The following is a 27001-nucleotide window of genomic DNA, read 5'->3' as shown; positions in this document are numbered from 1 at the left end:
GGCTGCCATACAGTATCAAAGTAAATGTTTCAGGGCCAACTATCTTGGCTGCTACTTTATCTGGGGAATAGGTTTTTGAAAATATGTAGAAGAGCTAACCAAGCCTCAGTGCGCACAATGCTGAACTAGGTTGATTAGCAAAGAGAAAGTGTGTGTGTGTGTGGGGGGATATCCAAAACTACAATAAACAAATGCAAAGTGTAACAAGATTACTTTATATTCAGTCCTGAACCTCAAGTATCTTCAGCCAAGCTGTTAACTTCCAAAGGAGAAAGGCAGTCTATGCAAGTGGCTAATAAGCTGTCTCATTCTAAAGCACTGAAAAGTATCTCTGGAGCATGCGTGATTCTTAGCAGGCACCAAATATTTCACCACATTCACTCCGTTGAATTCTAGTCTACTGGGTATTGTGGGTATAACCTGAGACCTAGCCTCAGTCTAAAAAGTTTAAATATGGGACAAAATAAGTTATGGAAATCTTACTGCCAAGTAAATCTAAGTGAGGTAATTACTTTTCTATTGCTTTGACAAAACACCCTGATCAAAACAACTTATAAAAGAAAGCATTTAATTTGGCTTACAATCTGAGGGTTAGAGTTCATGGTGGTGAAGCAAAGTCCTAAGAGCTGAGAGCTCACATCTTGATCCACAAGTAGGAGGCAGAAAGACATACTAGGGAAGTTGAGAATCTTTTGAAACCTCAAAGCCCACTCCCAGTGACACACCTCCTCCAACAAGGCCACACCTAATCCTTTCCAAGCAGTTCCATCAACTGGAGACCAAGTATTCAAATGTAAGAGCCTCTGGGAGCCATTCTCCTTCACATCATGACAGTAAGGGTTACAAATAAAAGCTAGCTCCATAAAGGCTATGTCTACAAAAGGCACCACACACACCTGACGGACAAACAAGAGGAAAAGCAGAGACTGCTCTGCAGATAGCTGTTAGAAAGAAAAGGGACTTAGCAGCTGAGAGTGGAGACCCAGCGAAGTCTGAAGAGGTTGTCACACATGTTCATGTGTGATTTCTACAAGAAATGACCAGGTGAGGATTGTGGCTAAGCACAATAGGAAGCATAATAACTAATGTGGCCAAGAGAATAAAGAGCTTGAATTTATAGAGAACATGGAATAAAAAAGTGAATTTGTCCCCTGTCTTCTGGACTTAGGTGAGATTTACTGATACAGGGCTGGACATTAGCTACGAGACTAGACCTCTGTCACTGCTGCCACACTGGACCAAGCCTGTCACGGCCTCCTGCTTCTAGCCTTGCTTGCATGGGGCTCTTCTCAAGCCAGTCAGAAGGAGCCTTTACAAGGTAAACTGACTCACCTGATGCATCCCACAGCTTCTCATTCCATTAAATACACCCCAAGATCTTCACAGGGGCTTCTGAACCTGAGAACCCACTTAGACTCTTCCCTTAGACTCATCCACTCCTGACCTTCCTGCTACTGCCTGGACATGGCAGGCTGGCTCTTACCATAGGACATTTAAGTTAAACATTTAGGTTAAATGTTCTTCTCCACCCTGAAAGCATCTGGCTGCTAACAGCGGATTGGTGGTGTTGCCTTCAGCTCCTCTCGTAACGGCTTCAATCTTGCAGCTTTCCTGCCTCTAAAACCAGTGGCACATGGGAGACGCTCTCACATTACCAAGTTCTGCTGCCTGCATTCCCATTCACTCAATGATGCTCGTCTCTTATTAATCACAGCTGATTCTTCAGCCCCAGTTAAGCAAAGGTTTCATTTCCGGACTCTCAATGCAAAGTATCACATAAATGGCCTGATTGTCTTCTCTTCCCTCTGAAACTGCACAAGCCAGGCCTCCATCATGTACACTACTCTCAACATTCTTGCCTTCAAAGCTCCCTACCTGCTCTTTAAACTCTAAAAGCACTCAGCAGCTTTCCAGCCCCAAGTTCCTAATACCTCACACTCTCCCAAAAGATGGTCCTGTGCATCACAGCAATGCCCCAGTCTCTGCTTCTAGTTTGCTTTGTTTCTGTGATCAACACCATGACCAGAAAGCAAGTTAGGGAGGAGAAGGTTTATCTGGCTTACACTTCACAACCCCAGTCTGTCACAGAGAAGTCAGAGAAGGATCCATGGAGACGTACTCCTTACTGGCTTCCTTCCTGGTTCTGCTTGGCTTGCTTCTTTCTGCAACCAAGGACCAGCTGCCCAGGGGAGGACTGTCCAGTGGACTGGGCCTGCACACACCACGCATTTATCAAGAAAAAGCCCCACAGACATGCCCAGAGGCCAATCTGGTGAAGACAAACCCACAACTGAAGGTTCCCTCATGCCAGGTGACTACAGTTTATGTCAAGTTGATAAAAACCAACCAGTGTATACACCTCATCCCATCTCCCCAGACAACCTGTAGTCTGAGACAGGTTACTATTCACTGCTGTCTCCTCTACCAGAGGGAGCAAGCACCACAAAGGATGAGACTGCTCACTTAAATTCCCTAAGCCTAGAAGAGGACACGCACAAAGTAGGCAGCAACATCAACCTGCTGAATTAATGAACGGATACCAAGAGGGAAGGAAGGAAGGAAGGAAGTAAGGAAGAAAGGGAGAAAGGGAGAAAGGGAGGGAAGGAGGGAGGGAGGGAGGGAGGGAGGAAGGAAGGGAGGAAGGAAGGAAGGAAGATGCCCTGCCTGCCACTTTCAGCGTCTTCTAACTCAGCTTTACCACCCATCCGGATGCTCACGCCCAGACCCTGGAAAGCACTCTAACCTTTAGCCTCCCATCCCCAGAGACTGTCAGCACGATCTCTGCTCTCTTCTTGCTCAATCTATCCAGAAGAGAGTCCCAGCTGAAGAAAAGCAGAGAAGCTCAGTTGTGAAAAGTTTGAGCTGATACAGTAGGAGTAGAAATGCAGAAGTAGAGGAGCTAACCCATAACAAGCTGACCATCCAACCAGGAACAAATTAATTTGGTTGATAAAATGTTAATGATATGAAGATAGTTTTGATTAAGGGACAGCATTATAAAGTACACTATTAGTCCCCTCTAATTCCATCTCCCACAGACATTCAAATATATAAAACTCAAAGATGGCTCAAAGAAAGTCTCTCAAAACCAACAAAATTACATTAACAAAAGGCATAAAGTTATTAAAACTAAAACTCTATACATACTGAACTTAACACTAATTTTCTTATAAAACTCTACATTTTATAGACTGGTATATCACCTAAATAGAGCTTAAAATATTTATTTTTAAACATTTATCTGTGCATGTGTTTGCATACATGTATGTGGATATGTGTTTGGAGGGCAGAGGTCAACATGGGCTATCTTCCTCAATTACTTTTCCACCTTATTTGTGTGTATGGTGTATGTGCATGTGGTTCCGTGTGCACAGGCACATGTATGCATGTGTGTGGAGACCAGAGGTCGATTGAGGCATCTTTCTTAATCACCTTACAGCTTATTTTTTGAGACAGGTCTCTCATCAGACCTGGAGCTCACAGATCCAGCTGAACTGGTTTGCCAGCAAGCTCCAAGGATCTACCTGTCTCTCCTTTCCAGTGGTGCTAAGCACTGGTCTAAGCATTGGAGTACACTATAGTGTAAGTGTAAGTAATTACCCAGATTTCACAAAGGAAGAACTTAAAGGACAGAAAGGCCCAAAGAAAGTGAAGGGCAACGACTTACAAAAAAAATTCCCATCTACAAAGTAAGTTTTCTGTGCTACAAAAAGTTCCTTCCGTTCTATAAAGCAAACACATTGTCCAAACATTCTCCCATCTGTTTTGTTCTGTAAGTTCATACCCAGACGGGAATTATGCTCTTCTCAGGTAATGGTCAAATTTTCATTCACCACAAGAAAAACACAAGAGCAGAAAGACTGCATCATATGAGACAGACAGGCAGACGAAACAGGACAAGGACAATCTGCATCCTTTTCCATACCCTGTGCCAAGATAAGCCTGAAACCATATCACTGGGAGCACACTTGCTACCAAAACGGGAACACAAAATGTTCAGGAAGAATTTAAAAGATGAAAACTAAAGAACAATTTTGAGGACAACACATGTTAGTTTTCTGAATCACAATCAGAGCCAAAGCATTCTTTGGAAACACTAGTCACATAGTTACAAAAAAATAGAAACAAGATACTTTTTCTGCTAGGCAAGTTAGAGCCTCTCCAAGCCTCTGCCTCTGATGGCTCACCACAGAAGGCGAGAAGCCTCACAGGTTCAACATCTTCATTCCAAAGACTTAAGCACAGCCTGCCTGTTTGTACATGCACTGTGCCCTGAACAATAGAACATATTATAAGTGGCTATTGATTGGCTGAATTTTCCCCAACATAAGTGTATTTTCTACTTTCCTGAACACGATACAACAAATTAATATAGCATCAAAAGAATAAAAGTAAAAAAGCTGGGCACTCGGGAGGTAGAGGCAGGCAGATCTCTTGTGAGTTCGAGGCAAGTCTGGTCTACAGAACAAGATCCAGGAAAGGTGCAAAGCTACACGAGAAACCCTGTCTCAAAAAACCAATAATAATAATAATAATAATAATAATAATAATAATAATAATAAAAGTAAAATTAATCCTGTAGCTCTGGCTTCATGTCCCTAAAGTTATACTCAGCATTGTTTTAGATTCTCTATCAAAAGGAAAAAAGAAAAGACTAGATCAGTTTATAAAGCTACTGGAAATCTAATAGATCAGTTCACACAGTTACTAAAATCCAAACTATGACAAAAATGCTTCGTGAGGCTTTTTTAAAGCAACGGCATTCTTGGCATACATAGTATCTTACAGTTTGCTTTAAAATGCTTGAAATACAACAAAATTAATTTTTTCTTTTCATAACCAATAACTTTGAATTAGGAGAAAATTAATTCTACTGAATGGAGAGGGAGTGCTGCTTGAACAGCAATGTTCTGAATTCAGTGAAAGATAACAGTAAAAGACTAATGAAAACAAGCCAGCAAGCTTTCCTCCACATTTAATTCACAAACTGAACCAATGTCACATTGCTGTCACACACAATTTAAAAACTATACTTCATTCATTCTGGAAGCTAATGACAATAAAAGTTAATCCTTATAAACTATAAAGACTTTCCAAAACACGAAGCACACAGGCACAGAAATGCAAGCTAAAACATTTCCTAATGGAAGCACTGTACAGAACATAACTTTGCTCTGGATTAACTTAGCCAAGCAAGCAAGGGCTGCCTTAGCTTGGCAAGCCCAGACTCTTAGGAGAGCAGCTCACCACTACAGTCTCCCATCCGTTTTGTTCTGAAAGTTCATACCCACATGGGTATTAAGCTCTTCTCAGGTAATGGTCAAAATTTCATTCATCACAAGAAAAATACAAGGGCAGAAAGACTGCATGATATGACACAGACAAGCAGACAAAACAATAGGTGGTAATGACCTTAAACAAAGCAAACAGGTGTGCAGGATGAGACAGAAAATCTACACATGTACTGAAATCGTAGCACATAATTCTATTCCCCCTTACCTGAGGAGCTCTCAGTAAACACTGTTAATGTCTGTCCTCCAACACTTTGCAAGACAAATGGATGTTCTCTAGGAGCACTGACTGAAGCTGGTTTCCCACCGATATCATGAATATTTGCAAGATCCTCATTCAAAGTAAAAGATACCTAGTGGACCAAAAAAAAAAAACAAAAAAACAAAAAAACAAAGCTTACTAAAATAGACATTTATATTCAAGTACCTATATAGACATTTTGATTATAAATTTTTAAAAAAACTTTTTAAAAGATGTGAGTCTTTTAAACATTTATTTCTTAAATGTCACCAATAAATTTCTAAGCCATAAACAGAATATTTATCCCCATGTGTCAGATGATGGAGCTTGTCTACCAATGTTTTCTCTGGTCTGTGGCTGAAGCAGTCTTTCCAGAAAAAAAACTGGTTACTTTTTTACTGACACATTCCCTAAGACCTAGCACATGCTTGGCACATAGAAGGAAAACAACGTTTGTTGAATGAGTATTTTAATACTGAGAAATCAACTGTATCTGAAAAGGGTAAGGAGCAAGCTATCTACTCTAAAGAGCTTAAAAACTCTTGCATGAATATATGGTACTATTTTATGTTTAAATAATTTATAAAATCACTGGTTTTCCAACTAGACAGGAAGATCATGAATTATTAACTATACAGTTATTATTATGATAGGTACCATATACACAATATGAATTAAGACTTGATAGTTTCAAATCTAACATCCTCAAAATTCACATCAAATGTCTTTGTCCCACAGAAGTAATGCTAAAGTATTACTAAAGCCATATTGTTTCACAATGCTAAGAGGGATAGTTAGGGCAAAGAAAAATGCTCAGACTGAACTAGAAGAGTCCATTCATCCATCCAAGTAACATTTATACCTTTACATATTCCTGACCATCAGACATTCATTTCAATTAGAGTTTTCCAGAATGCAACAACTATTACTAACAATTAAATATTCTCACTGTGGTTTGCCGTTGTTGCTGATCTTTGTGAAACAGGATCTGAGGTAGCCCAGGCTGGCCTGGCACTACTCCTGATCCACCCACCCCTTCCTCCCAAGTGCTGCAATTACAGGAATGCACCACCATGCCCAGCTGATAATTTCAATAAAATTTTCATATAAATCTCACCTCAGTCCTTCCTTGATTCCTAAAAAGAGAAACAAAAAAAATTACAATTACTTAGATTACAAATTACTTTCGAATTTAAGTAAAAGTCTAAAGACATGCTCATTCTTGTTGCATAAAACATTAAATTTATTTCAACTAATGTTTATCTTTTGCTCCTATTTGTAATCCTGTAAGAAAAGATAGTCAGAGGAACCCCACATGTTTAGCTATGAACTTGTATCATATACTACTACTCTAACCTCTCCTAATTATATTAACTAAATAATGATCTTCTAGTTCTTATTTTTAAGAATTTTTAGCCTTTAGCAGCTTACTACTTCCTTTGTCTGTCTGAAAAAAAAATACTTATCTAACCAAATCTTGTTTTTTAAAGACTGAATTTAGGTAGATGAGTGTCTTGCTTACATGTAAGTATGTGCACTGCATACATGCCTAGTGCCCGACAAGACCAGAAAAGGGTGTCAAATCTCTTGGAAATGGAGTTAAAGACAATTGTGAATCACCATATGGGTGCTGGGAACCAAACCTGGGTCAAAGCCTCTGAACTGCTCCTACCTAAGCAAATCTTAAAATCTGCACAACTGGATGATCAGATCTGGGGGCAAGAAGAAAGCAAAGCAACGGAATAGTCGGCGGGCTCTGGGTAAGAGCACTGGGTTCAATCCTAGGAGCTCCTCTCCAAAACAAAAAGGGGGAGGAATGAAAAGATGGAGGGAGGGAGGAGGGAAGGAAGAAGGGAGCAAATTACTAATAAGGAGAGTTAAGGCTCAATTGTGGAAGACCTTAAACATCACAGCCCAAAGCATAGACTTTATTCTTTAGGCAATGAAGATCTGCAGATACTATCTGAATAAAGAAAAAGAACAAAAACAAGTTCAAAGATGATCCAGCACACTTGACTTGCAGCATGAAATATATAAGTGAACTAAAGAAGACTGAGGTGCAAAGACCACATGGAAACTTCTGTTTCTCCTCAACACTCAGCTTTGTCTAACCTGCCTTCATTAAGTCCCTCATTCATGCTGTCATTATAATCTTCTAGAGCCAACAGGCACTGAGAAGAAGCACAAGTCCTTGTCCTAAAAAGTCCCACAGCAGCCTGCAACATCCACCACCCACCAGGTAAGATGTCCCCACTGGTGTAACGGTGGCTTGTCTGCTATGGGGATAGCAACTGCTCTTTGACTAGACTTGAGGCCTGCTCCCCAAGAGGGGAATTCATACCTGATACTGTAAACCTGGTCAAACACCCACGGCTGATGGAGGTAGAGAGACGGCTCAGGGGTTAAGAGCACTTGTTACTCTTGCAGAGGACCCATGTCTATATCCTAGCACCCACATAGTGGCTCACAAACATCCTATCTCTAGCTCCAGGTGATCCAAAACCCCTCTTCTGTTGTTGTAATATACATGTGGGCAAAATAATCATACACATAGAATAAAAATAAACTATAGCAGAGCAGTGAACTTAATACTGTTATTTAGTTAAAAAGTCATGGTGCCAAGCTGCCTTCTAAATATATGTTTATACTCATAAAGAGATACTACTCCCAGCCTTAATCAAAGAAGCCTCTTTCTGCAGTGTTAGTGGTGAAGGCAGAGGCCTATGGTTGCTCAGGGGGCTGAGAAAAGGGATGGCTGAGTGCTCAGCCCTAAACAGGACATTTAGACTACTGCCTCTGAGACTCCGGAAACAGGGAGGAAGAGGAGGCAGAAAGAATTTAAGAGCCAGAAGACAGAGAAGGGCTGTGAAATACTATTTTCTGGTTATGGCCCAACCACATGCTTGGCTGCATGTGTCCATTGTGTGCAGCCTTCTGTGGGCCTACACACCCAGGTTTGTGAGAGTGGCTTCATTTCATACACCAAGGTCAAAGGGCATTGTGCTTCTTGGCCAGTCTCTTCAGTGCCTTCTGATGATGTGGGATAACCACAGCCTTGACCTTGGCACTTGCTGGTCCCTAGGACATATTGGAGAACATGTGGTAGGCTGTTCTTAAGGCTTCCAGTACCCAAGAAGCCCTTATCTTTTTCAAAGTCATAGGTTCAAGTGGATCTGCAGCTAGGTCTCCAAAGGCCCTGGCCTCTGCTCTGGTTCCTGCAACCGTTTCCTGTCAGCCTGTGCAAGGCTGAGAGGCTCTGACTCACACCACAGTAGCTGGAAAGATCATGTTTTGATTCCAGCATTTTCATAGATTGGTTGGGTACTGCTTTTTCTTATTTTATTGGTGATTTGGCTGGGTTTTATTGTTACTTTTTTTCCCTGCTGTCTTTTATATGTTTCATTTGGTTTTTTGTTTTGTTTTTTGACAAGAGTCTCTTGTAGTCCTGGCTTGCCTCAAACCCACTATGTGGCTGAGGCTGGTCCATCTCTGGCATGCTGGGATTACAGTCTGCACTTACTCTACCCATTGCCTTGCTGGTTATCTTTCCTTAGTGTTTACTCAGTTGCCATATCCATCCATCCCCTTCAGCTTTTCATCCTGATCTCTTCTGGTGTACTCCTGAGATTTTAGTTTAAGGCTAATCTGTTATTTGGTTGGTTGGTTGGTTGGTTGGTTGGTTGGTTGGTTGGTTGGTTTTTGAGACAGGGTTTCTCTGTGTAGTCCTAGCTGTCCTGGAACTCGACATATAGACCAGGCTGGCCTTGAACTCAGAAATCTGCCTGCCTCTGCCTCCCCATGGGAGTGAAAGCATACACCAGCAGTCCCTGCAATCTCTTATCTTTTGCGTGTTACAATTTGCATAAACATTTACTAGCTGAGTCTTAATGTTTCCTTCTTAATGGCCCTTTCCTTTCGTTCTTTTCTTCTTCTTCCCCTGATCCTCCTTTTCTTCCTCCTGCCCTTTCTCCTCCTCTTTGCCCTTGTTGCTTTATCTTTCAACTCAGCACTAGTTTTCTAGTTTACTGCAGCTTACTTCAAGTAATTAAGTTTGAGTTCCAACTTTTTGTTTCTGGTTAAAAATCATTTTCCTTCAGATTTTTGATGGAAGTTTTCTAACTTCTAGTTGCTTACTGTATCCAATATTGTTTGTCAGACACCAATCTGATTAGTTATTCATTGATTGATAAATAACCTGTTTTTCTGTCATGAAAACATTTAGGTTTTGTGTGTGTGTGTGTGTGTGTGTGTGTGTGTGTGTGTGTACATGCGCATTTGGAGTCCTAACATTTTACCAATATGTGTGCATCTAGATGAGGACATTTGTGGTTTATTCTACTACCTCAACCCTTTCTACTGGAGAATTATACCTTTCATGAAACAAGAGTCTTTTCATCCTGAGGACCAGGCTCGCACACATTGCTCAGCTTCAAAGAGGGACATTTAGGGCTTTCTCTGTTTTCCATCATCTGGCTGACTGATCCTAGGTTGGCCCTATGGCAGTATGAATAGGTATGGTCCCCATAGACTCAGCATTTAAATGCTTGGCATGTAGGGAATGGCTCTATTAGGAGGTGTGGAGTAGGTGTGGCCTTGGAGGAAATGTGTCATTGTGGGGGCGGGCTCTGAGGTCTCAAATGCTCAAGCTACTCCCAGTGTGGAACACAGTTCATTTCCTGTTGCCTGAGGATCAAGATGTAGAACTCTCAACTACCTCTCCAGCACCATGTCTGCCTGCATGCTGCCTTGCTTCCCACCATGATGACAATGGACTAAACCTCTGAAACTGTAAGCCAGTCCCAATTAAATGTTTTCCTTTATAAGAGTTGCTGTGGTCATGGTGTTTTTTCACAGCAATAGAAACTCTAACTATGTCAACATCTTTATATGTCACATGTGCTTTACAGCTTGGTGCCCTCATACTTTATAATTTGGTGCCTTCTGTGCTATCTGTATAACCTAAACCACATCAGATCCTTCCCTAGTCTCTAAGTTCATAGAATCCATGTTTATGAAAAAGAAGTCACATGTACTTTGCAAAACAATGTAGTCACACCTTAAGTGCTATTATGCACACAGGATTGAGTTGTTATCAGGAAACTTTTTTCCAAAACTGTACTGTACTTAAAAGATGCCTAAAATAAACTGTCCAGTGTCACACTCTAGAAGTTTGAACCAACACTGGCTACTGTGTCATGCTGAACCAGATTTTCTTCTTACCTCATGCAGATCATTACTCTGCTGGCCCTGGTGTTTACAGAGACGTCCACACACAATACAGTGCAGACTAGAAAGCCAGGAAAGAGGAAATGAATAAAAGATGGGGGTCAATAAAATGGAAGAATTTCAGGCTATAGACTAATAGACATCAAAACGAGAAAGCATCTCGTACATCCTCTAACCCTGGAAGAGCAGCCTAGAATTAAGGAGTAAAGAGGCTTTTCATCAAAGTAAGGAGTCCAAATTATTTATTTTATGTGTATTGGTATTTTGCCACGTGCATGTAAGTATACCACATGTGTGCAGGGCCCTTAGAGGCCAGAGAGGATGCTGGATCGCCTGGAACAGAAGTTACAGACAGTTGTGAATTGCCATGTAGGTGCTGGGAATTGAATCTAGGTTCTATGGAAGAGCAGCCCGTGCTCTTAACTGCTAGTCATCTCTCCAGTCCCTAATAGTCTAAATTCTTAAAATAGATTATTACTGATTTCTCAGCTTTTCTTTACGTATGGGAAAATACATGAAAACGAGAGAAAACCTTAAGATTTCACACAAAAGAAATGAATTTCCATCTTCTTTTACAACACTTGAAGATTTGGTAACAATGGCCTCAAACTGTACTTGACAACAACCCCACACGAGTTTGGGTCGGGCACTGAACTGGCCATAGTCCCTTTCCATCACTTCTGAACTTCTTTCTTGAGGTGTGTGGTTCAGCTACTTTTAAGACACAGAGATGCAGACAGAAGGGCCGAGCTGCAGAAGACTACGCTACAATGTTAATGGACTGAATGGAGGTGAACACGAAAGTCACAGAAAAAGGAATGAAGGTTTGAACCAGGTGGTGGTGAAATGCAGGAAGAAGGTCACAGTGGGTTGCTGAGCTGTCAGAACTGACAGAAGAGGAAATGGCTGGAAGTGGGCAGCAAATGAAAAAGGATGAATTAAAGATCACATTGACATTTCCAGTCTGGATAACTAGAAAATCATGCAGATGCAATTAGGGAACACAGGAGGGGAGCGGTAACTTCCTTTTTACATAATCACAGCAGCAACTTAGCTGGAATGAGGACAGATTAATGAGCTCTGACAGGTTAACTTCATAGGAAACAAAGCTTGTCTTTGAAAAACTGTAACCTTTTTTAAAAAGGTGGATACATATACTTTTGCGTTGGTGTGTGTCAGTGTATGAAGTACACATGACTTTATTGTTCCACATTAAAACTATCACATTTCTTTTGTCTAATGATCTGTGGCCAAAATGGCCAACACCAACTAGTTTTCTAAACAGTATCTCTAGAAAGCAATGAGGTAAACATCTGGCCCATCCATCAGAGTTTATCAAAATGTTCTGTATTTCCTCATTCACTACTCTGAGCCACTTCTCAACACCCACAGCACTTCTTCACGATCCACTCACTCCTCTTGCTTTAACAAACAAACAAAAAACAAAAAGCATGTCTTTGTCCTTCACTTTTTAAGTATTTCTTGGATCTGACACCAAAAAGCCACAGATCTTATTATCACTGATAGATGATAAACTTCTCTTCCTAGTTAAGAAAACTAACCAAATAATATGAAATCATCAACTACGTTGAAGGGTTTCTGCTGCCTAAACAATTAAGCTCAAAAGCCATTAGGCAATACCAAATGAGATATCTATCTGAGGTAGGCGGGCTAGTAAAGTCACAGTCCAAATGGAGTGAGGATGACGCACAAGCTGTCAAAGCAAAGGTAGATAAAGAAGGGCTTCTCCATAAAGGAATGGCTTGGCTGCACTTGTGTGCAGAAGTACAGACATCTAGATAGGAAGGCACCTGAAACACACTGCTACACTCCTAGCAGTGCAAGAAGGCATCTCCCTGGAGGAAACCTAATAGAGAGAGGACAGTATCCCTGTGAGCAGAGCAAATGCAGCCCACTGAGGGAAATAAGCCAACACAGGGTGAGAAGGCACATCAGAACAAAGGATAAGAGCAGAAAATTGGGATTCAGTCAACAAACCAAAATCTGTAAGATTCATCTGTAAATGAATCAACTAAAATACTACTGAGATGACTGAAAAAACTGAATAAAGTCTAAGCATGAGGGTAGTACTACTGGACGTTAACCTGCTGGTTTGGAGGTCTATGTGACTACACAGAGGACATCTTTGGAGGAAACATACATTAAGAGTAGTTCAGAGTGACCAGGGATATTTCAGCACTGTAGTCTTAAATGGTTCAAGGGAAAAGTACTTTTCAGAATTCTTCTAACTGTCCTGTAGCTTAAGAAAAACTTGAGGCCAGGCGGTGGTGGCGCACGCCTTTAATCCCAGCACTCGGGAGGCAGAGCCAGGTGGATCTCTGTGAGTTCGAGGCCAGCCTGGGCTACCAAGTGAGTTCCAGGAAAGGCGCAAAGCTACGCAGAGAAACCCTGTCTCGAAAAACCAAAAAAAGAAAAAAAAAAAAAAGAAAAACTTGAGACAGTCCTATGTAGCCCAGGCTGGCCATGAATTCACTACATAGCTGAGAATAAGCCTGAACTTCTGATCTGGCTTCTACCTCATGAGTGCTAGAATTACAGGCATGCACCACCACATCCAGTGCTGGCGACTGAACCAGGGATTTGTACATGCTAGACAAACATTCTACCAAATGAGCTACAGCCCCAACCTTAAGACCGTTTTAAAATAAAAGCATCCAATAATTAAAAACTGTGCTCAGCATATTTAAGTAATCCCTGCTAAGAAATGAAACTTATTCTTGCTTATCAATCTTTTTATCACTAACTTGGTCCATGGGGTAAATTCCTAGAAGTTGAGGAGACTGCTGGGATCAAGGAAAGAGTATTTTATTATTCATCTTTCACTCTCATCATCGCAATGCTCGGCTGAGTCAGTGTCTGTCTCTGTCTTTCTGTGTGTGCCTATGCCTCTGTCTGTGTCTGCAACAGGAACAAGAACTAATAACAATGCCTAAGCTGTAAAGTACCTACCAGGGAATAGTGGTTTCCAACTCCATTTTGTTGTGAGCAGCAATACTGTATAATGTATGTACTGTATATATTGCTAGATGTATAGATACACATATACATTGTCTTTCAAACAGTTTGTGCTAATATAAATGCTTGTCAGCAGTGTAAACTTGTTATGGATTCATTCAGTTTTATTTCATTGATTTCTTATTTGCAGACTTTTATTATTGATGGGCCCCAAATGATATAGGATGTTAAATCTATTAAGCAATAAAACTAGAAATCTAGTGTCTCTGAAAAAGACTCAATAAACAAACAAACAAACAAACAAATAAGTAAAATGAAATGGTACTCAAGATTGAAGGTAAAATGCAGCACAAACCAAACACAGAAAACTGAAGTGCTCTAAGGCAGGATGGTAATGTAAATTGAAGAAGCTAAAGCAGTAGAAATTCAGGTGTGATACATGTTGGATGCCCAAAGTCACAAAATAATCAGAGTACAGAGGCTCAGGACATCTGATAAACTGATTTACATAAACAGCCAAATTTCCAACCGTCTAAATAGAGTGTTGCTCTCAGGGGTCACACTCACAGCCAGGCTCTCAGTTTCGCAGGCATTAAATGGAACCAAGTGTGAGGATGGCTGCTTCCCCAGCTGCAGATTTCTTTCCTCCCCTCTGCCTCTCTGTCTCTCCACCCCAAAGCCCTGTGCAGGGATGAACCAGCACACTGTGCAGATCTTCCTAGCTTCTGGCCTATGCTGTGCAGTGTACTCTCCTTGACCTTGGGAGATCTGGTATAGGGAGGGAAGTCTACCTACACCTCATGGTGCCTACTGTATGTGATGTGTGCTATGACTTACACTAAGTACTTTATACACATACAGTCAACATGAGGTATTAATACATGCCCTTTTAACAGATGAGAAAACTGAGGGTAAATAATTTATCTCAAAATACACAGCTAGTTGGGCGGTCAGGATTGAACCTCTAACCTGACTTCTGGGTCCATACACCTAATTAGTGTTCCACACTGACTTTCTAAACCCTTCAATTCTTTTTTAAACTCAATACAACACCCCCTTCACAACACATACACATAGACAACTATAAACTGGCTACTTTTCCTCTTAAGAATCAATAACTGATCATGTGTCCTTTAGTCACAAAAACATTTGAAAAGCAGTTTACCTGTAGTGTGCCCTAATTCTCTCTACAGTCCTAAATCCTTCAAGTGTCCCATGCTCTTCATAAGGCATCGACTGAAAAACTCTCCTCACCATCCCTTGATCCCAACCACTTCTCTCTAAGAGCTCACCTCTAAGAGCAACATTAAAAATAGAACATATGCCTGCACTGTGAGGTAACCGGCAAAAAGAAGAGTGAGACCATTACTGCACTTCATTTAAACAAACATCTATTAATAGAGAGTTCAGTTTACAGCCATATATTCTGGTAATTCTGTCACAGGTACTGCTAAGCCATTCCTCACCCAGTCTACATTTACCAATAGTGACTTAGTACTTCAGCAATAGCAGTGAAAACTCAGTCAATTAGGAGTGTGAACAAGACACACAGGAGATGCAGCCAAAGACCTAATAGGAACAAGCTGTTTTCAAGCATCTCTCCACAATCTTAGGGAAATATTATGGGCATGCTATTATTAAAGAGGTCAGATTTTCTGGAAGGCAAGACTGTGTCATTTTGGGTAGACAGATAGCGCGCACACACACACACACACACACACACACACACACACACACACACAATATCTGCTCTTTATATTGTACAGTGGCATAGAAACTACTCCTCACAACCACAAGATCACATGTTTTTTAAGGAAATTCTGGCATGTTTACTTTTTCTTCTCTGTAATTGATTAATTTCAAGTCTCTTCTACTAAGGATTTTCTTTCTAAAAAGACCCAAGGAACAGGGGTTAGCCATGCACCCTAGGAGGAGATAAAGGAAAACAGAACAATCTATAAACTAAAGCCTAAGCCCCCATACAACAGTGAATGACAACGAGAACACAACCAGAATTCTGTGCTATGTTCTGAAATTAGCAACACTGAGCCTAAAGGAGTCTGAGAATTCAGTGGAATAAACAAAGATGCTTTAAAACTGCATCCATATGTTACACATCCAAAATAATCAGGATGCAGTTTAGAGGCTTACACACCAAACTGTCACCACCTCCAAGGAGTGAATGGGAAATACAGATGACTTTAGTTTGTATAAAGGTGATTAAAAAATTTAAAAAGGAATGTATTCCTTATATAAGCAAACACATATACACAGTATTTCTATGGGATTTGGGGTGGTCAAGGGTCAACGATACCATTTTATAAATAAAAACTAGGTCTGGTAATGCACAACACATATACAATAACATTTAGGTAACTATCGTTTATTGTCAAAACTAGGATACTCAGGGGAATGAAACTGGACACTTCAACCTATCAACTGGGACTGAGCCAAGCAAACCTGTAAGTATGGTCACCTATGAATACTAGATGCAACTATGTAAGCCATTTGATTTAAAATAAAGGGAAAAGGAGCTTGAAATTTCCTACCAATGTGCAGGCAATCATAGAGTTGGCCTGGTCTAGCTACCTTGAGAGGCTTGTGTCACAGGTTTTTTAAGTTAGAGTCCCTGGCTCCTGGGACACTGTGTGACTTTCAGTTCCTGAGAAACTGAGGCACTCCCTCAGGCAGTGAAGGATTCAAGCCACCTGTGTATCCTTGCATTCCCTAGAAATAGAGCATATAGAACAGGGTTTCTCAACCTTCCTAATGCTGCAACACTTTAATACAATACCTTATGTTGTGATGACCCAACCATAAAATTATTTTCATTATTCCTCCATAACTGTAATTTTGCTCTTGTTATGAACTGTAATATAAATGTGTGTTTTCTGATAGTCTTAGGGGACCCCTGTGAAGGGGTTGTTCGACCCTCAAGGGTGGAAGCTTGGCTGAACAATTAGTCTTAGACATTAATCTTGTGTACCACATCTAGCTTGCAATCACCATTGTACTCTGGCAACCACCATTATATTTTGTTTTGATACGTGTATAAAAAGTCTGATTACTTGACATAAACTTGTCTCAGCCTCAGTCTTGCTGAGAACCCTCTGACCCTGCCTGAATGACATCCCCTTCAACCCTAATTGGGTAACCCTGGCTTGGTAATCCAGCACTGGTGCTTACATCAATGAAGACCCCAAGCACAGCCATCACTGCTCATCTGAACAACATCTTTAACTTCTTACTTCAGTACTTGGGTCTGCATGACTTCCCTCCAGCTCATTCCTACTAAGTCTCAGTCTCTCACACCAAGAGAGATCTGACATTCCTCTAATAGGCATGGTCTTTGTGCAGGTTTACAGGAATGTAATGTTCACGGTAAGGTCACATCTGAGTTTACAAAGCCATTTAACAAATGCTAAGCTTCTACTGTCATATAAACACTGTCCTGTGGGTTGGAGGCACTAATATTAATATTCACACTTCACAAACAAGGACACTAATGCTTAGAAGAGTGCTGTGGATATCGCTCTGTATAAATAAACACTGATTGGCCAGTAGCCAGACAGGAAGTATAGGTGGGACTAACAGAGAGAAGAATTGAAGGAACAGGAAGGTAGAGGAGACGACTACCTGGGGCCGCCGCCAGGACAAGGAAGATGTAAGGTACCAGTAAGCCATGAGCCATGTGGCAAAGTAAAGATTAATAGAAATGGACTAAATATAAGAGTAAGAGCTAGACAATGACAGGCCTGAGCTAATGACCAAGCAGTTTAAATAATGTAAGAGTCTGTGTGTTTATTTTATAAGTGGGCTCCGGGACTGGCGGGACTTGGTGGGAGCTGGAGAGAAATTCTCCAGCTACAGAAGAGTAATTCCCAAAGCCAACAATTATGTACAACTATTCAGGAGGAGAAGCCAGGCCCTGCCTGAGTCTAGTAAAGTCACACACATCACATGACAAGGGGTTCAGTGTATAAATGAAGCCTTTTGCCTTTGCCTTGACTTTCTTCAATGACACACAGGTCTCAGCTTTCATCTTGGTATGGGCTCCTATTTCAGTAAAACCTAACATAAAAAATTAGTAAGTCCTTCTGGCATTTCTAGAAGACACAATTTCAGAGCAAACTCTGTTCCTCTGGCTCTTATACTCTTTCCACACCCTCTTCCACAACGAAAGACACCACCAAAAGACATGCTAACATAGACAAGAGAACTCTCATAAAGTCGCTACCCTAAAAAAAAAACTAACAGGCAATGAAGGAATGCTGAGATGAAGGAAAGAGCCGCCCCAGGGAACAGCACACCAACTGGTTATCTAAACCAAAAGGTCAGCCCTGAAAACATACAAACAAGTATGGACTAAGCAAGCTGTATGTGCATATTTAGGAATTTTAAACATACACACACACACACACACACACACACACACACACACACACACACACAAACTCTCTCTCTCTCTCTAACTGTTGCAGAGAGAGAGAAAGAGGTAATGAATTAGAAAGGGTGGGGTACATGGGAGGGCTTGAGTAATGGAAGGGGGTAATGATATAATTATATTTAATCTCAAAAAAATTTTTAGCCAGATGGTGGTGGTGCATGACTTCAATTCCAGCACTCGGGAGGCAGAGACAGACGGATCTCTGTGAGTTCGAGGCCAGCCTGGTCTACAAAGTGAGTTCCAGAAGAGGCATCAAAACTATACAGAGAAACCCTGTCTTGAAAAAACAAACAAACAAAAATTTTAAGTGAGTCCTTTTAAAAATGAAGATAACTGTCTGCATTACAAAGGATCCCATCTGACAGGAAACAGTCACTGCAAGTTTAACTGAAGGTGTGCATTCTTTGCTTCTGTCAGCAAGCTTGGCTGGTACGGCAGCATTTCAGTGGTGGAGTACTTTTCCTACCACCTGTGAGTCCCACCCTCAGCACTCCAAAACCAATCAATGTATGATGACTCAGGAAAATGTTATTTACAACTTTCAAGGAATATGCTGATACTATGCTTATTTTTATATAAGTGACTATTTCCACATCATCTCACTGGATTCCTATAAAAGCACCACAAAACAGGAAGGCAACTTAATTTTTTAATTAATGTATTTATAGTTGGGGGGGGTTGAGAGCCTATAGAGCTCGGAGGACAACCTGTGGGGGTTGTCTTCTGATATGTCTTCCATCACATAGGTCCCAGGGACTGAGTTCAAGCTGTCAGGCTTGGCAACAAGGCCCTTCCTTAGCTACCACACTAGCCCTGAACAGACAACTTCAAGACAAGAGATCTAACCTCAGAAAGATTCAGTGACCTGTGCAAGGTCTAGAAATCCAAATGGAACTGGAACCAGTTGGAGTTTTCTTACCACTCAACAGCCTGAAATCAAACCTAGTTCATTAATTAAATATCTGGAATAAAGGCAAGGGAGTTGGTGGTAAAGTATGTCAACATATGTGATGGCCTGGGTTCCCCCACATAACATATATAAAAATTATCAGACATGATCATTGCCTGAGAAAAAGAGATGATGTTGCTTGTTCCTACCTAGCTTTACAACTCTGACCTGCTTTCAATCAATATATTTTTTTATAATAGGAGGAACTTGGGACTGGGTGATAGCCCAGTCAGTAAAGTGCCTGTCACCAAAGCATGAGAACCTGACCCCAGCAACTAGATAAAAAGCCAGGTATGGTGGCTTGCTGGGGAGTCACAGGTGGATGGATACCTGGGGCTCTCTGGTCAGCCAGCCTAGCATAACTGGCGAGACCTAAGCCTAGGTAACAAACCCTGCCTCAATACAAAACCAAACCAAGGTAGACAGCTCCTGGGGAACACCTGAGCTTGACCTCTGGCCTCTACACACACACACACACACACACACACACACACACACACACACACACCCCTCATCTGAACACACTTAAACATGCATATACACATGTGTACAGGCACACACAAGAAACAAGGAACTAAGAGACAAAATGGGAAAGACAAAGAAGTATTAAGTTTCTTCAAGACAAGTCATAACAAAGAGCAAAACCCAGAAGAAAGCTAACAAATCTAACCCCAGAGTGATGTGTCTTTCTTGAGGAAGCTTTAAAATGGCCCATGAAGTTGAATTCTCAGAGATACTGCGTATTTAGGGGGTAGGGGACATAAATTCCATACTTCAGTAGAGCAAGCAGAAAAATTTCAGCTATAAAATGTTCACTCTTGTTTACTAGCTGTCAGTTTTGGACCTACTGTATAAAGAAATACAGAATAAAACAGCTCTTTTTACTAAATTTGTTTTAGAAGTTTTCACTGACTGATTCAACAAAACTCAGTTCAGTGTGTCCCATGCCAAGCACTGTTCTCAACACCAGAAATATGGTAATTACCAAGAAAAAAAAAAAAAAGAAGAAGTCCTGACCTTGTAGCATGTATAGTACAACAGAGAAGATACCATACAAATACACAGTAGGTAAGGTGAGAAGAGCAGTAAATGAAAAAAAATCAACTACAAGAAAGAAAAGACATAAGAAAGAAAAAAGGAGGAGGAGGTAGAAGGAATAGTGTGCTGTTTTATGTGTGTGGTCAATGGGGACCTAAAAGGGTGTGGGAACAAGTCGTGGGGCCACTAGAGGAAGCCACTTCTGACAGAAGCAGGTAGCAATTACTAAGCCTGAGATGCACTTGAGACATCCACATGGGAATATTGAAGAAATGGCCAGTCGCCAGCCTAGAGTTTGGGGGAGGGCTAGACTTGATCTATACATCTGAAAAAACATTTGCATCTAAAGCTAAGAGAAGAGATGAGACCACTTAAAAGAGAACAAAAAGAGAAGAGAAGAACTGATGACTGAGAAGAGGGGTCATGTAAACTAAGGACTGAGATGGGGGGTGGGAGAACCTAGCAAAGATCCAAAGAAGGAGAAGATAATGAAGGAAGGGGCTGCAGAGTGCCGTCCTGGTGTGATGGATAACAGCTTTTTTTTTTTTTTTTCCGGGGGGGGGGGGGGTTCGAGACAGGGTTTCTCTGTATAGTTTTGGTCCCTGTCCTGGATCTCGCTCTGTAGACCAGGCTGGCCTTGAACTCAGACATCTGCCTGGCTCTGCCTTCAAGTGCTGGGATTCAAGGCGTGTGCCACCACAGCCCTGGATAATAGTTTTAAGAAATGTGATCAACCATGTCAAATTCTGGGATTAAAGGCATGCATCACCACCGCCCAGCTCCATGTCAAATTCTGATGAAGGGCAATCAAGACAGCTGCCACTTGAGTCAGAAGAGTTGGGAATGTTGATGTGGAATAAGTTTTCACAGCAATAAACTCTTTGGTGTCGGACTCTGCTGCAGACCCTTGAATTTGGTTTTGGCCAATGGGGCTTTAGCAAACAGATACAAGCTCAGGCTTGCAAACTGCTTGTACTGTAGACCCTCTTTCCTTTTGCTACTGAGAACTCTCACCACCACATGAAAGAACATGCTGGAGGTAAAACAGATGGCCACTGCTCAGCTGATACCAAGCCACCTGATATTAACATGGCCAGTCCAATCAGAGACACTGGCAGGTTAGACCCAACCAGAACAAATCCAGAGAATTGTGAACAAATCAAATCTGTAAAAGTTCTGTTATGAAACAAAAGCCAACGATAAAGACTGGGACATTAGTAGCAGATGAGAGCTGTTTCAATGAGGAAGGCATGGGACTCTCACTGGAGTTGGATTAGAAGTGAATGGATGAGTGGCTGGAGATGGTTTAGCAGTCAAGAGCACTGGTTACTCTTCCAGAGGAACAGGGTTCAATTTCCAGCATCCTCATGGTGGTTTCCAACTAACTGACTCTAACTCCAGTTCCAAGGGATCAGATGCCCTCTTCTGGCCTCTTCAAGCACCGGGCAAGAATACAGGGCATAGACATACATATAGGCAAAAGACACATATTTATAAAATAATATTTATTTAATGAATGGATGAAGTCAGGCACAGTGGCGCATGCCTTTTATCCCAGCTCTCAGGAGGCAGAGGCAGGCAGATCTCTGAGTTCAGGGCCAGCCCGGTCTACAGAGCAAGTTGCAGGACATCCAGGGCTACACAAAGAAACCCTGTCTTAAAAAAACAAGATGGATGGATGGATGGATAGATAGAAAGAAAGAAAGGATGAACAGGGCTGGGGATGATAAAATGTTTTCTAACATGGAGGACCTGGATTCAACTACCTTATAGAAGAGGGGTGACAAATACAAATGAATGGAAAAAATGGAACACAAAGCCTCAGGTGACACCAACTCAGCTTTTGAGGCTTGTCTGTGACAGTGTTTACTAGATGCTCTCTATCTCGTTCCAGACCCCTACAGCCAGGCACGATGTCAGTAGCAAAGTCCTTCCATCAGAAGTACTTTCTAGGTATGCCTAACTCGAGCACACCTCTGCACACGATGAACAGAAGGAGAGCTGTGGAGATGGAGTCATCTGCTCCTTGACTGCAAGTTTCACCAATAAATTTAACTTTATATTCACACTATCACACACATACAAGCTCATCTCCTCACAGAATATATAACTATCCCACATCCCGCTTTAATATGCCCAGTAACTCTCACCCTCTAAATAAATTCTCTAAGAATATAGTCACATTCAAAAGCAATTGTAAACATTCTCAAAACGAAAGCTTTTAAACTGTTAGTATATTCACCATGTACACATATAAATAACTTACTTCGCAATCCTCAGTTTCCCAACTTCACCTCTTCCAGGAGCTTTAGCCCATTGCTGGGACAAGTATTTAGGAACCTAAAATGAAGCAAAGTATTTTACATATGATTATGAGTACCCAGGGCTCACATACCCCAAGGTTATACAATTAGTAAATGATAAAGCTGGGATTCAAGGCCAAACCATCTCCAGAGTCTATGTGCCAGGGACTATGCTCTCAACCATACAAATATTGTGTCTAAAACCAGACACAAAAGTCACCAACGGTTAAATTCTAAGAAAAAATGGAATAATATATTAATTCTCTAATATATATAACTTGTCTCTTTTCATGAAATCAGCACATATCGTTAAGGCTATCTTGTTATAAGAAGCAACAGGAAGACTACAAATATAGTATGAAGCATCATACGCTGTATGGAGTAAACACTCAATGAGTATCAGGTGTCATTATTTCTCATAGTAATCTTGGAATACTATCATGAACATAAGGAATGCACAATTAAGATATAGGCATCAGGGCTGGAAGGGGGTTAAAGTCTAGCAAGATTTGATTATGGGGGACAGTACACTGACTACAGTTAAAGTTAAAAAACAAAGGGGTAAAAAGACTGATTGTGTTTATTCAATTCTGTGTAAGTTCATCACATTAACTTACTGAACTACAAATATATGCTAGATAATATGCCTAAGGCTGGAAATGATGAAGGCGAGAAGACAACTCTGTCAGCCACCACGCTAGAAATTCTACACCCATCATCCTCTCAGTCACTCTCCAAACGCACACGCACTCTCCCTAGTCTACAGATGTGAAAACTGAGTAGTGATTCCTTAGGGCTGGCTAGTGATACAATTCAGCAACAAAGCCAGATCAGACTGTGTACAGTGTATCTCAAAAACTGTATGGATTCTTAATGTTTCTGCTACTAAAGTTTGATAGGGACTGGAGAGAAAACTCAGTGTTAAAAGCACTGGTTGCCCTTCAAAGGTCCTGGGTTCAATTCCCAGCACCTACATGGCAATCTACAACGGTAGTACCAGGGGATCCAATGCCCTCTTCTGGCCTCTGGGTCTTACTATGTTCCTGACTAGCCTGGAACTCACTATGTGAACAAGGTTGGCCTCGCAAGGTCTTGGATTAAAGGTGTGCACCACCATAGTAGTATCTTTGCTTTATAACGAATATACAAGAAGCACAAGTGTTCTAGCTCACACTGAGGCTGAAGGATTACCATGAGTTTAAGGCCACCTTGCGCTACACAGTGAGTTCCAGGTAGAAAGGGAAGAGAGGGGAAGGGAGGAAAGGATAAAAGGAGGAAAGGAAGGGAGAAGAGAATAGGTTCTCTTTTCTCCTGTTCCTTAGAAGCCTTTGCTGTGTTATCTGCATTAATCAGACTTTTGGTTACTGTGACCAAACACTGAAAGAAACAATTTGAGTTGTTTTTGCTCCAGGCGGGGGTGGTGCATGCCTTTAATCCCAGCACTCAGGAGGTAGAGCCAGGCGGATCTCTGTGAGTTCAAGGCCAGCCTGGTCTACAGAGTAAGATCCAGGACAGGTACCAAAATTACACAGAGAAACCTTGTCTCGAGGGGAAAAAAAAAAAAGGAAAAAGAAGTTATTTTTGCACTGTCTATCGTGGTGGGAAAAGCAAGGGAGAGCACTGCAGCTCACACCATGGTGACCAAGATACAGAGGATACAGAAAGGGCCCGGACAAGACCCAGCCCCTAAGAACATACGGCCAGCATCTACTTCTTCCAACTATGCACTTCACTACATTTCACTAGTTCCCAGGGAAGCTATATTATGAATCCACCAAAGGAGTAATTAATCCATTAATTAGATCACAGCCCTAATGACCTACTTGTCTCCAGAAACAGCACCACAAACACACCTGGAAGTGTGTTTCGCTAATCTCTCAGGCTCTTAATCCAATGAAACCACAAGACTAACTCCCACCCAATAGAGTTTGTGTTTCTCTGACATACAGCCTTTGTGATTTTTTATGTTTTAGATATCACTGCCCAAGTCCTTGCTCGTCTGTGAAAAAGTAAAGCCTGAGCTTGGTGGCAGCTGAATGAAGGGCATCCAATGCCCAAAGGATGATTCCCACCTCCTCTAACAAACAGCAGGCACCATTTACAGAGGAAGGTGACAGGAAGAGAGAGGTGTCTGCCACCAAAACTCTTGTAACTTTTACAGAACAAATGTCCCTAATTCTTCAGGCTTCATCGGCACATACTTATGATCCTGCAAGAACATCTTGTTTCTGACTCCAGTTACCATTTCCTCTAAGTCATTCTGCAGGAGACCAAACTCTACTATTTTTCTGATAGTTTTGCAACCCTACCTTAAACTAAAACCGCAGGACGTTTTCATTTCATGAAAAGACAATCTCAAACACTGACCTCAACCTTTACTTATTCCACCCTTTGCTCGAGGGTTCACTTTCCAGGACTCACAATGTTGCATGCATTTTCAAACTGGCATTTCTGTTCCCACTGTCATACTACTGTACACTCACCCAAACCCTGCAAGGCAAACATTTACCGAGTATTTGCCATACTCCAAATACAAAGGCATATCTCACGTCCCAACACTGCTGCGAGCACTTCCCTTCTGTGTACGGGGAGATCTCCATTTTAACCAACAGCTGAAGACAGAAAAGCCCATTTGCTCCAAGTTTCCACGTCATGTCTACACAGCTGTGACATAAAACAGATGAGAGCAGGCTGGAGAGTGAGAGCTCTTCCATTCATTGTGACTTTGCGGACGGTGGGGGTGCCAATCAACAGTGGATACAGGTACAACGATCACCACAAACTGTGTTAGGTGCTATGAAGAATTTAACACAGTCTGAGGTGCTGGCAAATGATGAGTGGTTTCATAGAAGTGGACAGAAAGGAACACTTTGACTTAGTGAGAACTCAGCCATGTAACTGAAACACTGACATTCATTATAAAGATAAAACACTCATAAACCAAAAGTTCCTGTGACTTTGGGAAACTTTCACGACTCCACTTAAAAGTGGCTTTTTAAAATGAAATTCCCCCCCCCAAAGAGTACCCCCTCACCGTGTGCAAAAGTAACCCAAATAAATGATGCCCACTACGGCGAACAAAGCGTGCCATGACTATAAATATATATACATATATATTTACTTTTGTTTAGTTTCATGAGACCTAAACCCGCTCTTTAAAAACACTAAGTCCGCCGGGCGGTGGTGGCACACGCCTTTAATCCCAGCACTCGGGAGAAAGAAGCAGGCAGATAGATCTGTGAGTTCCAGGCCGGCCTGGGCTACATCGCGAGTGAGATCCAGTTCCCAGTTTAAAAAAAAAAAAAGTACACTGAGGCCAATTCCACTTTGTGGTCCAGAAAACTGTACGGCATATCTACTCCACTAATTTATACAGTGACCAAAGTCAACTTTACCGAAAGTCCGGCCTGGGGTAAAATGTACCGCTCCCTCTGCGAACATCAGGGCAGGACGCCCCGGAAGGCCGGGCCTAGGCGGTAAGGGGAGCTCCATGCCGGGCGGAGGGAATTCAAAGACGCCCCGCGTCCCTAAAGTAGCTTCTCTAACCTGTACACGGACGCGACAGCGACCAGCCCCTCAGAACAGGGGAGGCCCGGGGCAGGTGGACCCAGAACTTTGGGAGACCCGGCAGGGGCGGGCGAAAGCGCCCCGCGGGGCTCGCGTCTCACCTTGACCAGCCACACGCCCGTGTTCTGTTTGGCGCCCGTCAGATCGAGTTCCCCGCGCTCCGCCATGAGTTTGTCGCGTGCGGCGGCGTGCGCGCACGAGCAGTGGCTCCGAGCTGAAGGACGGAGAGCGACGGGACCGGAGGCAGCCGCTGCAGCAGGGAGACCGCGCAAAGCCGGCGGCGCTCACCGGCCGGGATACCAGGAACTTAAGGGAAAGAGCACGCCCCGGGGCCAGGAACTGCGCCTGCGCACGGGCAACGTCGGGACGGCGCGCCGCAAGGGACAAATCTCCGGCTTCTGCAACTTCTTAGGTGGGTGTGACTTCTGGCTGTGGGATTCCCAGTGATGGAAGTGCGGGAAACAAAGAGCCAAAACCGAGCAGTGCCTTGAAAGACGAATAACTGAAGAAGACGTACAGAGAAGCTATGGTTTAGATAGACAAAAGCTGTGTGTATTTACTGTTACAGGAGTCGTAACAGTTCTTATTAATAAAATCAAACCTGGAGCCAGGTATTATTGGGGTGAACACTGGATGATCAGAGAGACAGAACGAGCCACAGCTAACCTCACCTGGCCAACTTCTCAGCTGGTCCCGTTTCCTCTGACTGGAAGCTTCTGTGTCCTCATCCCAATGGCTCTCAGCTGAACTGCTGCTCGAAACCTAAAAGCTTAACCAGCCCGGGCCAAATCTGGTTATTTAACTGCCCTGCTTAAACAGTTTCCTCTCCCGCTTGCCTTTGGAATGAATTCCACCCTCTGCTTCAACTGAGTCCTCTCAGTTGACCTTCTGTACCCAGTATTCCATACACCCACCACACCAATCTGGTCTACATGCTTGAAGACCCCAGGACCTTCCTCATGC

The 27001-nt window shown here is 42.2% G+C and overlaps 1 protein-coding gene across 3 annotated transcripts in view; it reads right to left on the bottom strand.

The window, feature by feature from the left end:
* Gtf2f2 (general transcription factor IIF subunit 2) overlaps positions 1–26375 on the bottom strand; it is a 129551-nt gene extending 103176 nt beyond the window's left edge. Inside the window, exons 1-4 of one of the 3 annotated variants that reach the window (XR_009381194.1) lie at positions 26140–26375; positions 22435–22508; positions 6650–6668; positions 5500–5644 (exon numbers count right to left, since the gene is read on the bottom strand). Coding sequence is in view for 2 of the 3 variants with exons in the window: in XM_059273314.1 (XP_059129297.1) it covers positions 5500–5644; positions 6650–6668; positions 22435–22508; positions 26140–26205 (304 nt within the window). In the remaining variant the exon portion in view is untranslated. Of the gene's footprint in view, positions 1–5499; positions 5645–6649; positions 6669–22434; positions 22509–24980; positions 25029–26139 lie in introns of those variants that run through there. The other 2 variants (XM_059273314.1, XM_059273315.1) reach the window with 2 other exon arrangements.
* Positions 26376–27001: the final 626 nt, after the last annotated feature.

The sequence above is a fragment of the Peromyscus eremicus genome, chromosome 9, assembly GCF_949786415.1.
Source record: "Peromyscus eremicus chromosome 9, PerEre_H2_v1, whole genome shotgun sequence".
Classification (NCBI taxonomy): Eukaryota; Metazoa; Chordata; class Mammalia; order Rodentia; family Cricetidae; genus Peromyscus; species Peromyscus eremicus.
The sequence above is the reverse complement of the archived record's forward strand: the minus strand, read 5'-3'. Positions and strand labels throughout refer to the sequence as shown.